The sequence below is a fragment of the Biomphalaria glabrata genome, chromosome 4, assembly GCF_947242115.1.
Source record: "Biomphalaria glabrata chromosome 4, xgBioGlab47.1, whole genome shotgun sequence".
Classification (NCBI taxonomy): Eukaryota; Metazoa; Mollusca; class Gastropoda; family Planorbidae; genus Biomphalaria; species Biomphalaria glabrata.
Window position 1 is genome coordinate 2242704 of NC_074714.1, and position 14660 is coordinate 2257363.

A 14660-nucleotide genomic window follows, 5' to 3' on the forward strand; every position below is an offset into this window, starting at 1 on the left:
GTGATGATAAAATAATGTTAATGTGATGGTAAAGTGATGTTAATGTGATGGTAAAGTGATGTTAATGTGATGGTAAAGTGATGTTAATGTGATGATAAAATAATGTTAATGTGATGGTAAATTGATGTTAATGTGATGGTAAAGTAATGTTAATGTGATGGTAAAGTGATGTTAATGTGATGGTAAAGTGATGTTAATGTGATGGTAAAGTGATGGTAAAGTGATGTTAATGTGATGATAAAGTAATGTTAATGTGATGGTAAAGTGATGTTAATGTGATGGTAAAGTGATGTTAATGTGATGGTAAAGTGATGTTAATGTGATGGTAAAGTGATGTTAATGTGATGGTAAAGTGGTGTTAATGTTATGGTAAAGTGATGTTAATGTGATGGTAAAGTGATGTTAATATGATGGTAAAATGATGTTAATGTGATGGTAAAGTGATGTTAATATGATGGTAAGTGTTGAGAAAAAGATGATAGTGATGTAAAAATGAATATAAGTGATGTACAAGAAATGTAAGCCATGTTAATGTGAAGACTAGCAAATAGAGCGAATGTAAGCGATGCTAAAGTAAAGTAAGCGATGCTAAAGCAAATGTAAGCGATGCTGAAGTAAAGTAAGCGATGCTAAAGCAAATGTAAGCGATGCTGAAGCAAAGGTTAGCGATGCTAAAGCAAAAGTAAGCTATGCTAAAACGAAGGTAAGCGATGCTAAAGCAAAGTTAAGCGATGCTAAAGCAAAGGTAAGCGATGCTAAAGCAAAGGTAAGCGATGCTAAAGCAAAGTTAAGCGATGCTAATGCAAAGGTAAGCGATGCTAAAACAAAGGTAAGCGAAAAAAGGAAGGTAAGCGATGCTAAAGCGAAGGTAAGCGATGCTAAAACAAAGGTAAGCGATGCTAAAGCAAAGGTAAGCGATGTTTAAGCGAAGGTAAGCGATGCTAAAGCGAAGGTAAGCGATGATAATGCAAAGGTAAGCGAGGCTAAAACAAAGGTAAGCGAAAAAAGGGAAGGTAAGCGATGCTAAAGCGAAGGTAAGCGATGCTAAAGCGAAGGTAAGCGATGCTAAAGCGAAGGTAAGCGATGCTAAAGCGAAGGTAAGCGATGCTAAAACAAAGGTTAGCGATGCTAAAGCAAAAGTTAAGCGATGCTAAAGGAAAGGTAAGCGATGCTAAAGTGAAGGTAAACTATGTTAAAGCAAAGGTAAGCGATTTGGAAGTAAAGGTAAGCGATGTTTACGCGAAGGACAAGGATATTTGTAAAACGGCTTTTACTTTTCTTCATTTCAAAATAACAAAAAAATGTGAAAGGAACATTCAGCTAAATCCAAACCATGGAACTATACTAACTTAAGCCCGTAGGCCGCGGGTCATATCTGGCTAGTTAAAAATATAGTAAACTTCCCATTTCAGACCTTGTGGTCTATAGGTCAGATGATGTCAACGTCATCTGTTTCTGTGGCCTACGGTTTACGAGGGTGTCATGTGGCTAGCACAACGACCAACCGCCTTTACTTTTCCCCAACTAATGTCAAGCATCCATTAGAGCTAGGTGGACTCAGAGGCGCCCAAAGATTCCACAATTAAAAAACTCAGTCTTCACCAGGATTCGAACCCGGGACCCCAGTAAAAAATATAACTGTGTTTAAAACACACCGGAGTGAAAGAGAATTTAAAAAAAAGTTGTCTTAAACAAAACAAAAATTCAAATTAACACAATAATAAATTCATTAAAATTAAATAAAAAGTCTCTTAAGACCTATTACAAATATATTGATTTTATATTTCTAAAATCAACCCATCAATTGATCAGTTCTGGAACAAAGAGAATAAATTTAAAATAGTCAATATGTATCAGTTACAATTACATAACCATCATATTATTACAATCGGAATTTAGATTACATCAGAGCATTTGTTAATGAGTCCTGCGTAGTTAAACAGAACAGGAGAAAGTAACCGCGTTAGACAAATAATTGCAGTAATATACCGGTTACCTTTCCCTGACTTTCGAGACAAACCTAAAGATATGTTTACAAGCAGGATCTCAACATGGTTGTATTCGGATACTATATTTATTTCGATACTTTGCAATACTCCGGGTGATTATTTTTCAGCAAGTGCATATCGCAAAGTGCTTGATGAATACTATGTACTCGGATTCGAACACTATATTTATTTCGATACTATACACGTGCATGAATAATCGTTTTCAGCAACGGCTTCCATAAAATGTTCTAGGAACAGTGTATCCGAATACAATATTTGTTTCTATTTCGAAACTAAGAACTTGTCAAGATAATTGTTTTTTGTTTTTTTTTAAAACAATTGCTGTCTGGAACGGTTCCCCGACAATTTTTTTTTCAAACTCAATACTTCTTTTGATAATTTGTGGATTCGAGCATACGTCTTCTTCCTTCCCTTCCTGGCATGCTCCACTGTAAGGATCCTGGACACGAAGAGAAAGAAGAACGACGCAGTCACGTTGATGACGAGCGCCGCCAACAGCACCACGATGCGCATCTGCTTGCGCACCTGGGTGAAGTAGGCTGGCGCCAGGATGGAGAGGATCAGCAAGGTCGTGCCCACACACATGCTGACGTAACGGCTCTCCTTAAACCGGGAGGGCAGCCTCTTCGTCTTGAAGGCCCAATAGCTGCACACCAGAAGCAGGACAAAGTTTTCAAAAATAAAGAAGAAGATTCTGAAGCCAGGTATCCTGCAGGACACCTCCACATATCTGACTTCGGGGTAGGGTTGAGAAACTTCTATCCTTACCGGTAGGAATCGGTTAGCAATCATGAAACGAGCTACCTGAAAATGAAAGGAAATAACATGTGTTATTTGTTTAATAACGAGGCGCGGTGGCTCAGCGGCAAAAGTGCTTGACTTCCGGGGTTCGAATCCTGGTGAAGATTGGAATTATTTATTTCGGGACCTTCGAGCGCCCCTGAGTCCACCCAGCTCTAATGGGTACCTGATATTAGTTGGGGGAAAGTAAAGACGGTTGGTTGTTGTGCTGGCCACATGACACCCTCGTTAACCATGGGCCACAGAAACGGATGACCTTCACATCATCTGCCCTATAGACCCCAAGGTCTGAAAGGGGAACTATTGGATTAATGGATGGCTGCCTGGTCGAGCGATATGCGCGCTGGGCTGTTGTTTGGTCGTCTCTATTGTTCCGAGTTCATACCCTGCCCGCTCCCATCCCCCGTCGTCATTAGAGAGGTTGGGAATAGGAAGAAGATTATCTTTAATTCTCATTTCTACTTGTTACATGTGTAGGTCTTGTTACTTGTTACATGTGTAGGTCTTGTTACTTGTCATATGTGTAGGCCTTGTTACTTGTCACATGTGTAGGTCTTGTTACTTGTCACATGTGTAGGCCTTGTTACTTGTTACATGTGTAGGTCTTGTTACTTATTTACATGTGTAGGTCTTGTTACTTATTTACATGTGTAGGCCTTGTTACTTGTTACATGTGTAGGTCTTGTTACTTGTCACATGTGTAGGCCTTGTTACTTGTTACATGTGTAGGTCTTGTTACTTGTTACATGTGTAGGTCTTGTTACTTGCTACATGTGTAGGTCTTGTTACTTGTCACATGTGTAGGTCTTGTTACTTGTTACATGTGTAGGTCTTGTTACTTGTTACATGTGTAGGTCTTGTTACTTGTTACATGTGTAGGTCTTGTTACTTGTCACATGTGTAGGTCTTGTTAGTTGTCACATGTGTAGGTCTTGTTACTTATCACATGTGTAGGTCTTGTTACTTGTCACATGTGTAGGTCTTGTTACTTGTCACATGTGTAGGTCTTGTTACTTGTTACATGTGAAGGTCTTGTTACTTGTTACATGTGAAGGTCTTGTTACTTGTTACATGTGAAGGTATTGTTACTTGTTACATGTGTAGGTCTTGTTACTTGTTAGTTAACTCTTTCCGTAATTATTTACCACAATCTGGTGGAATCAACGTTGGTATCGTCAGTTAGGAGAGAAAGAGTTAAGTACATTAAATACACCCGTACGAGAAAACCAGACATCTCCAGAGTAATCTGTCGAAGTCTCTCTCTCTCTCTCTCATCATGTCTCACCTTCCCTCTCTCTCCTCTATCTCTCTCACTAACTCACCTCTTTCTCTCCTCTCTCTCTCACTCACCCACCCTCTTTCTCTCCTCTCTCTCTCACTCACCCACCTTCTTTCTCTCCTCTCTCTCTCACTCACCCACCCTCTTTCTCCTCTCTCTCTCACTCACCCACCCTCTTTCTCTCCTCTCTCTCTCACTCACTCACCCTCTTTCTCTCCTCTCTCTCTCACTCACTCACCCTCTTTCTCTCCTCTCACACTCACCCACCCTCTTTCTCTCCTCTCTCTCACTCACCCACCCTCTTTCTCTCCTCTCTCTCACTCACCCACCATCTTTCTCTCCTCTCTCACTCATTCACCCTCTCTCTCTCCTCTATCATTCTCGCTCTCTATTTCTTCCACCCTCTCTTTCTCTCGCAACGTAAATCTTACCTCGATCACGACATATGCAAAACAAGCCGCCACCTGAAAGAGAGGACTCGTGTAGGAGATCTTGATGTTCTTCTTGGAGTGCTTAAATATCCTGTACACCCTAACGGCTTTAAACAGGACTATGACGTAGACGAGGCTGAAGCTGATGTTCAGCATCAGAAGTCCCAGCGTGCACGTGAACGTGGTCGGCGGGGACAGCATAATAGGAACTGTAAGGTACCCACAAGCGAACGCCATCAGCTGCACGCAGCTCAACTCAATGCTCGATGCTTTCAACGCCTCGTGCTTCCTGTGGCGACTGTACCAGGCCAGCGTGGTGACCACCGCTATGAAACCCAGGAGACACAGAACATGGAGGAAGAGGATAGGTAAGGATCGTATGTCCAGGTGATGGGGCGGAATATCGTCACATTCTCCCTCGCCTTCTTTGTACTGGTTAGGCCATTGTAGAAGAGGACACTGCTTGCAGTCTGTCCTCTTAGCGCCGACGATCTCATTCTCCTGGCATTTTCGGCAAGACCAGCAGCACTTGGAGAGATAGAAGCGGTATTCACCAAACGGGCATTTCGGCATGCAAAAGTTTCTAGGGTCCAGAAACTCTTCCATCGAGGCAAAGTAGGTCATGTTGATCGGATGGTAAGACCTACTGTCGTTACTTACGATATCCAATTCCTGGATGTGGACAACGCTGCTCTTCGAACCCGAGGATTGAAAGACAGAAAAGCGCCATCCTTCTTCTTTGATCTCCTTGTTCGCGGCCTCCACGTAGCTGGGAAATGTTTCAGCATTGCTGTTAAAGCAGGCCAACTTATAGACACTGGAATGATCGTTTTTGCAATGATCGTTGAACATCTGCATCAGAGCTTCACCATAGACATTGACTGCCTTGAACACGAGAGACAGTCCCGAGTCAAAGAGATGCCCTTGGATATTCTCCTTAAAGCATTCGTCGAAGCCTTTCAAGCTACATTTGAAATGTTCCTGCACTGCTGCAATGAACCAAGGATTCTCATTGGATGAATTCAAATCTCGGAAGTATTCTGGGAAGGACGTGACGTTTATCCATTGAAAGTTAACGCCTATGGAGCCCTTGGGTCCGCCTATGTTGAACATGGCTTGGGTCCAAGCATCACCGCCTATCCAAAGTAACTGGCTTTCCGTCTGCGTTTGAATGATAGCGTGAATAAGTTTGACGCTGATCGTAACGTGGGCGAGAACGACCACCACCCTCGATCTGTACTCTCCCCTGAGAAGCTGGTACACGATGCCTTCAAAGTCGTCGCTTTCCCTCACCTGCAACTCGGTCGGATGACAGGTTTCCGCCCCGCCTTTCTGTGCCAGGATGCGTTCAAATATTGCTGTGGCCGGAAGGCTATCTTCGAAAATAATCGTGAAATAATAGAAGTGGTTGCTCAAAAGAAACTGCACGATGGCCTCCATAAGTTCCTCGTCAGACCAGATCACTCGGTGAAAATTAGGGTAGAGACTCTGAAATAGTCACATGCATATTGTTTGGTCACTGTGCTTAATTAGCCATTGGTAATTAATTATTTTGTTTCTTTCGCACAAGGGAAAGAAATTTTACTCGACTGAAGTGGTGGTATAAGCTGAATTAGTCCCCTTTGTAGATCGCCTCTCTAAATTGAAACAAAACAATATATAACTATACAAACTTCTTTAGTTACAGTACCTCACTAGCAGAGTGGTTAGCATGTCTGCCTGAGGAGGCGTGAGCCATGAGTTAGAATTTAGCCCGTTTCACCTTTTTTTTTTTAAATGCTGTTAAAATCCACCCAGATGTCCCTTTCTCCCCCCCCCCCCTTTCCCCATTTTCCCAACTGGTCAGACCAGTGATATTATCATAGCGTATTGAGAAAGCTAAAAGCATGAAATAGCGCTAAAAATATTTTTTTTTGCTAAAAACAATTCTAATCACGAGGATTTTGTTAGTCTAGATCTATTACAAATTTAATTACATGCACTGATCCAAACTAATTTTTGCATCTACATATTGTATACTCTTTGAATTATATTTTTAAAGTATTAGTTTTATATTTTTCTTGTTTTGTTTTTTTAAAGTATTTTATGTTTTACAAATTTTTAATTTGAGTCAACAGTGCTATAAAGAGAATCAATATTATTAATAGTTTTGAAAACTTGTATTTTATCAATACTTCTTTATTCTGTACAATAAACCAACAACGTCTTATTTTATGGAAATTTCCATAAGCTGAAAATAAACTTTAAAACAACACTGAAAATAAAAGAATTCAATGTTTGCTCTTTACCAAAGCTACATGTCCCACAAATTGTAAAAATACTGCTTGAGATGTACATTTATATTTTGGAGTTCTTCTAATTGAACTGCATGAGCTCATTACCACTTACTTTGTCATTAAGACTTATGTCCGTGGCCCAAAAACTGACCATAGGAATGTTGGCCACGTTTAATATCCTTGCCGCAGGTATGGTACTGAAGCTTTGGTCAGTGCCGACAACACCAATGACAGTAAAGGATTCTAAGAAACTGGACGACTGACCTGATAAAAGAAAGTTCATAAAGTACTTATATTTATGATATTGGTTCTCAAACTTTTGCTTGTTAGAACCTGCCCCCCCCCCCCACGAGCCACCTCAAAAAAAGTGTGTTGGCACCCCATTTGGAATCAGCTGGGCTGGGGGTGGGGGGTGGCCACAGTTCATGCTTAGTTCGGGCGATAGGGGAGGGGCAAGATTTGTAAGCCATGATTAAGAATCCTGGACCAAGTGTTAGCTTCGGAAATTCAATCTCTATAATATAATATAATATAATATAATATAATATAATATAATATAATATAATATAATATAATATAATATAATATAATATAATATAATATAATATAATATAATATAATATAATATAATATAATATAATATAATATAATATAATACACCACAACAAGAAACTCGGACATCTCCTGAGTAATCTGTTAAAGTCAGACAGCCATCATACGAGACACACCCTATCAGTGTGAAGGGACGAAAGCTGAGTTGGTTTGGTCAAGTTGTAAGACATGACTCACTGTCCAAAGTCATCCTTCAAGGGACGGTGCAGTGAGCACGACGAAACGGTCTTCCAAAGAAAAGCTGGCTGGACAATGTCAAAGAATGGACCAGCTTCTCTCTTGATGTCCAGCTAGGAACAGCTGCTGACCAGGAAAAGTGGAGGGGATTAGGTTACGCGAACTGTCACAGAACGAAAAGTCATGCCAGCATAAGTTGAATGGCTTCAATGTGAGCTTGTGAAGACTTACTTGGGGTCTCGCTTGGCAGAGGGTTGGGCAGAGGCAAGAAGCGAAGAGATTGCAATGCTGCCGTGGTCGCCTTATCGCACGTATCCAGTATGACGAAACCAAGTTTGACCGGAAGTCGCTGTGACACAAAGACAAGCAATAGGCATAAAGTTACTGAAGAACAATTAGGCATAAAGTTACTGAAGAACAATTAGGCATAAAGTTACTGAAGAACAATTAGGCATAAAGGCATAAAGTTACTGAAGAACAATTAGGCATAAAGGCATAAAGTTACTGAAGAACAATTAGGCATAAAGTTACTGAAGAACAATTAGGCATAAAGGTATAAAGTTAATAAAGAAAGATTAGACATAAAGTTAGTAAAGAACAATAAGCATAAAGTTAGTAAAGAACTATAAGGCATAAAGGTATATAGTTTGTAAAGAACAATTAGGCATAAAGGTATATAGTTTGTAAAGAACAATTAGGCATAAAGGTATAGAGTTTGTAAAGGACAATTAGGCATAAAGGCATAAAGTTACTGAAGAACAATTAGGCATAAAGTTACTGAAGAACAATTAGGCATAAAGTTACTGAAGAACAATTAGGCATAAAGGCATAAAGTTACTGAAGAACAATTAGGCATAAAGTTACTGAAGAACAATTAGGTATAAAGGTATAAAGCTAGTAAAGAAAGATTAGGCATAAAGTTAGTAAAGAACAATTAGGCATAAAGTTAGTAAAGAACTATAAGGCATAAAGGTATAGAGTTTGTAAAGAACAATTAGACATAAAGGTATAGAGTTTGTAAAGAACAATTAGGCATAAAGGTATAGAGTTTGTAAAGAACAATTAGGCATAAAGGTATAGAGTTTGTAAAGAACAATTAGACATAAAGGTATAGAGTCAGAAAAGAACAATTATGCATAAAGGTATAGACTTAGAAAAGAACTATTAGGCATAACAGTGCAGAGTTAGAAAAGAACAATTAGGCATAAAGGGATAAGGTTTGAAAAGAACAATCAGGCATAAAGGTATAGAATTAGTAAAGAAAAATTAGGCATGAATGTATAAAGCTAGAAAAGAACAATAAGCCATAAAGTTATAGAGTTAGAAATGAACAATTAGGCATAGAGCCATATAATTAGAAAAGTACAATTAGGCACAAAGGTATAGAATTAGTAAAGAACCATTAGGCATATTGCGTTATGGTTAGTGAGTGTCATGACTAGTAAAGAACCTTTTCAGACCTTGCGTTCTGTAGTGTAGATGATTTAAAGGTCATCTGTTTCTGTTGCCAACGCTTAACGAGGATGTCACTTGACCATGACATAGACCCATGTATTTCCCAATGTCAAATACCTAACAAAGTTGATTTGGACTCAAAAGCGGATTGCTGTTACAGCCTGGTGTTGTCAGGTACCCTACAGAACTAAAAGTAGCGGGGATCTTTCCAATACAAGATTCTTTAGTGAACGTATAAATACAACGGAAAACGAAAGGTAACAATTACAGATTATCTTCCAACCCCTTAGGCACAGGCAAACTAGGCAGCCTTCTAAGGCCCCCAATGGGTGAGGGCTCGCACAGGACTAAAATATAGAGAAAAATTGCGAATTCTGGATCAGATCATAAACATAGTAGAGAATTATAATAGTATGTTTACAAGTTAAACTCTGTACCTGGTATGAGAATAGCTATATATGAATTTCTGCTATTTGTCCATTTAGATATAAACATAGGCTGGGTTTTCAACAATTACGTAATTTTATTTTGGGCTGTTTCTTTTAAATTTCGTTTTATTTTATTTAGGGCTTGCAACTTTACTTTGCCGACGGCCTTTGATTTACCCAAAGCCGGGCCTGATAATTGGTCGTTTAATGAAGTTAAGTTATACTGTGTGTTACAAGTATGTGTTCCATCTTTTCCTTGTCTTCTACTTTGGAGAATTAACTCTTTCTCTCCGTAATTGTTTACCACATTCTGATGGAATCAACGTTTGTAGCGTCGGTTAGGAGAGAAAGAGTTAAAGTGTATTATTTTGCAAAGATGCATTTTGTTATTTTCTCCAGCTAAAACCTTGATCCTCGGCAGACTTTGGACTTTAGGTCATTGGACTAAACGTCTGGAGATACTAAAACGTACTAACCACCAATTGTAAGCCTCCATGCACTAAGGCTCGTGCTGGGATTGATCGCTTATAGCACTGTCCTGGTATCAGGCAGTGTTCTGTAGGGTTCGCTTGTCTCCGTACAAGGCGAGACGCACGCATGCACCAGTTCTCTCTATTCTTCAAGTGACAGTGTCGACAGATCGTGATTCTCTCTGAGCATAGCGAAGCATGCTCCTATCGGACAGTGTCCAGTGAGAAACCGTACCAAAAAATTGCCTGATCCTTTTTAACTCTTTCTCTCCTAACTGACGATACCATCGTTGATTCCACCAGAATGTGGTAAATAATTACGGAGAGAAAGAGTTAAGTGTCACCATTCGTCCTTCCAAAAACTATTGTAGCAGCATACTCGAGTACAGAGTTACTTACCCCTCTTTTCTTTTTAAAAATTTAGGTTCAATAATTGCTAATTCGTTGTTGTTTTTTTTCTCGCTTAAAAACTAGAACATTTTCTTAAGACTGCTTGCACACTGCACGGATTTAATCGTGCGTCAAAAATAGGACTATTTTTTGCCGTGTCGTTATAAATTTGAACCAAAGAACACGGATCATGAAACGTTGCTCTTCTTTAGTGCGAGAAAGAGAGAGAGGGGCCGCCACGGTAAACTTCGTGACATCGACAACGGAACTAACCTGAGCAGAAGAAACAACAATTTAACCCACGTATGCGTCAACTTTGCTTTATGACAGAACCACCGACATAAAGAAAAAAAAAAAGCAACATACATAGTTGACCTACTCTCGAAAAATCTCCCATACCCTCAACATGTTTTTTAGCCGTGTGGTCCCACTCGTGCAGTGTGCAAGCAGCATAACCTACCTTATTAAGTTCTCTGACGGCAAAGACTATCGTCTCAATGACCTCTATCTTATAAAAGCCATACAATCGATCTCCACATGGCCGGTTCGGCTCGTAGTACGTCACGGTGAGGAGGACTCCTATAAATAGGTCACCCTCCTGGATGTAAACTTTGTCTCCCAGGGGATGTATCGCAAAGTTGGCCCAGCTCACAGCAACGACCAGATGTAGAAAAACTACTGCGGGAACAGACGGGTGAGTGACCATTGTTGGAACAGCCCACAGAGAATCGGCGAATGAATGGACTCTTGATTGGTGCGACCAGACATTAATGTAGACTATCTAGAGGAAATAAAGATATAAAGCTCGCTTAATCTTCTTTTAATTATAAAAAGTAAATATTTACTAATAAGTAAAGCAAACTGTAAGGTGTATGTATATATGTATGTATGTATGTATGTATGTATGTATGTATGTATGTATGTATGTATGTATGTATGTATGTATGTATGTATATGTGTACGTATGTATGTATGTATGTATGTATGTATGTATGTATGTATGTATGTATGTATGTATGTATGTATGTATGTATGTATGTATGTGTATGTATGTATGTATGTATATATGTATGTATGTATGTATGTATGAATGTATGTATGTATGTATGTATGTATGTATGTATGTATGTATGAATGTATGTATGTATGTATGTATGAATGTATGTATGTGTATGTGTGTATGTGTGTGTGTATGTATGTATGTATGTATGTATGTATGTATGTATGTATGTATGTATGTATTGTAACTCTAGTGGCGGACTGAAAGGGTTAATGTGTGTGCGGGCTATTGATACACACGACTCAGGCCAATCACACAGGTCAACGGGTCAACGGCTGTCGATAGACAAGGGACAGTACTGCTAATAACCGCAAGTATGACCTGTGTTGTGGTCATGTGATCAAGAGTCTTCACGGTCGAGAGAAAGTGTATTAAAAAGGACAGTTGAGTCCAGGACAGCAAGGCAGTAAGGACTGTGTGGTACCTTTGAGTCTTCGAGAATGTAGCTGTACGAGCTGGAGAGACTAGTAATGTTTAGTTAGGCAGTTCTGTTAAGTTCAAGAAAGCATTTGAATTTGATGTAGCCAATTGTGTTGAATTGGCTGTCGATGTATTTGTAATTAAACCGCCACTTTGTTACTTGAAGCTCTTGTTGTCAAGTTCTTGAGTTAGATGTGCTGTTGTGTTGTTAAGTAGTGTTTGCAGAAGGCCTGATTGAGAAGATCGTAGCAGTATGTATGTATGTATGTATGTATGTATGTATGTTTGTGTGTATGTATATGTGTATGTATGTATGCCCTGGAAAGAAACCCTGCTGTCTTGCGTAGTGCATAAATGTCGCCATACAGGTCGAGAATTTTGGGTTTCCCAGACCTGTCGAAACGGAGATCAGCAAGTCTGGGGCAGCATACATGGTCATTGGTTTCATGTAGATGCCAGGAAATATTGAGCAACAAGCCCGAGTTTATGAGAACTGACCAGGTTTTCGAACCTAACGTTGACAAGGAAATCTCCTAGGCGCGGGGTCTGTGGCCGTTGCCTCACTTGCCACACGCTAAGGCATCTATTGATGCTGGGGGTTTTGCCCTGTGCGGAGACAGACAAACCCTGCAAAACATTTCCAGATACATGGACCGTGCTATAAGGGATTAATCTCAGCACGGAGCCTTCCATGAAGGCTCTTACACATGTCTACAGAAAATTGTGTTAATCTAGTAGTGCATGTTGCAGGCTGATTCCTATTCAATGATGCTATGGAAGAGGGACGAATTAGTCTTAGTATTTAAAATCAGAAATGGGCCTTGACTTTTTATTAGGTTTTATTTTGTATTTTAATGATAAATACGTTTAGAGTTCAGAGTTTGGAGCTTAGAGTTTAGAGCTTAGAATTTAGAGCTTAGAGTTTAGAGTTTGGAGCTTAGAGTTCAGAGTTTGGAGTTTAGAGATTAGAGTTTAGGGTTTAGAGTTTGGAGCTTAGAGTTCAGAGTTTAGAGCTTAGAGTTCAGAGTTTGGAGTTTAGAGCTTAGAGTTAAGGGTTCAAAGTTTAGAGCTTAGAGTTTAGAGTTTAGGGCTTAGAGCTTAGAGTTCAGAGCTTAGAGTTTGAAGCTTAGCGTTTAGAGTTTAGAGTTTGGAGCTTAGAGTTTAGGGTTTAGACCTTAGAGTTCAGAGTTTAGAGCTTAGAGTTCAGAGTTTAGAGCATAGAGTTCAGAGTATGGAGTTTAGAGCTTACATCTTAGGGTTTAGACCTTAGAGTTCAGAGTTTAGAGCTTAGAGTTTGGAGTTTAGAGCCTAGAGTTTAGGGTTTAGAGCTTAGAGCTTAAAGTTTAGAGTTCAGAGTTTAGAACTTAGAGTTTAGATCTTAGAGTTTAGAGGTTAGAGCTTAGAGTTCAGAGCTTAGAGTTCAGAGCTTAGAGTTTAGAGCTTAGAGTTTAGAGCTTAGAGTTTGTAGCTTAGAGTTTGGAGCTTAGAGTTTAGAGCTTAGGGCTTATAGCTTAGAGTTCAGAGCTTAGATTATAGCTTAGCGTTTAGAGTTTAGATCTTAGAGTTTAGAGGTTAGAGCTTAGAGTTCAGAGCTTAGAGTTCAGAGCTTAGAGTTTGGAGCTTAGAGTTTGGAGCTTAGAGTTTAGAGTTTAGGGACCTTGCAATCGAGAGGTAAGATGATGTAAACGTCATCTGTTTCTCGAGCGTTATCAAACAGGTTTCATGTGGTCAGTTTATCGATCAACCGCCTTTATTTCTCTCCAACAAGTGTCAGGTAGCCGTAAGAGCTGGGTGGAACTAAGAGGCGCCCTAAAGATCACGAAATAAACAAAAATCTCTTGTCGTCACCAGGATTCGAACCCGGGACCACCGGTTTAAAAGCCAAGCTATGTACCACTCAGCCACCGCGTCTCCAAAATACGTTTAACAACATGATTTGTCACTCAGTGAGAACAGAATGTTAAACTTTATGACAGTATGTACTTACTTTGTTGGCAAGACTTTAATAAACAATCTTCAGTCTTGTCCATGACTGTATTTACAATCATTGTAGATCTACATATAAAAATTATTTAAAGTTGATGGACTTTAAATAAATGAGTTGGGAGTATCGTATTGTGCGATCTAGATCTAGTTGGACTATTATTAGCTTTCTCAATTTAGTATCTATCTAGATCTACTATCTAGATGATACTTGATCTAGATCAATTCTACATTTAAACAGTAATCAAAGAGTGCCGTGTCTAGAAAGATTCGAACTATTTCTGTTTTAGATGTCAATTAACATTTAACATTAAAACTTCATCACAAAAGGGTTCTCTACTAAAACAATTCTTTAAAAAATTTGGTCTAGATTTAGTTTTAAAACAAATTCGTGAAGTATGACATTTTAAAAAGAATCTATAAAATGTTCTTTCCTTTCGCATGCAGTGCTAAACAGTCCATCTATTTCTTTGACTAGGAATGTGTGTCTTGATACCACAGACAAATATATATACATATATATATATATATATAGGTGACCGGTCATTTCATCCCCGGGGTCATTTCATCCCCCGGTCACTTCATCCCCGGTCATTTCATCCCCGGTCACTTCATCACCGGTCATTTCATCCCCCGGTCACTTCATCTCCGGTCATTTTTTCTGTAGAATGCTTTTGGACATTTTATGACTTGTTATATATTATACATTAACAAGGATACATTCGTATGTTCTTTTCTGTCTTAGAATAAAAATAATAATAATAATTTTATTTATAAAGCGCTGTTAACAAACAAAATGTAGGCTCAAGGCGCTGTAACAACATTACAAACAAAAACACGAGAGCTAAAATGACAGTTAATCTAAAAAA

The 14660-nt window shown here is 39.1% G+C and overlaps 1 protein-coding gene across 1 annotated transcript; it reads right to left on the minus strand.

The window, feature by feature from the left end:
• Positions 1-1772: 1772 nt before the first annotated feature.
• LOC106058162 (metabotropic glutamate receptor 5-like) lies at positions 1773-14191 on the minus strand. Its single transcript, XM_056028166.1, has 6 exons — positions 13796-14191; positions 10789-11109; positions 7817-7934; positions 6909-7060; positions 4521-6008; positions 1773-2813 (listed from the first exon to the last, which is right to left on the minus strand). The coding sequence occupies exons 2-6, from the start codon at positions 11032-11034 to the stop codon at positions 2319-2321; spliced, it is 2499 nt and encodes an 832-aa protein (XP_055884141.1). The 5' UTR covers positions 11035-11109; positions 13796-14191; the 3' UTR covers positions 1773-2318.
• Positions 14192-14660: the final 469 nt, after the last annotated feature.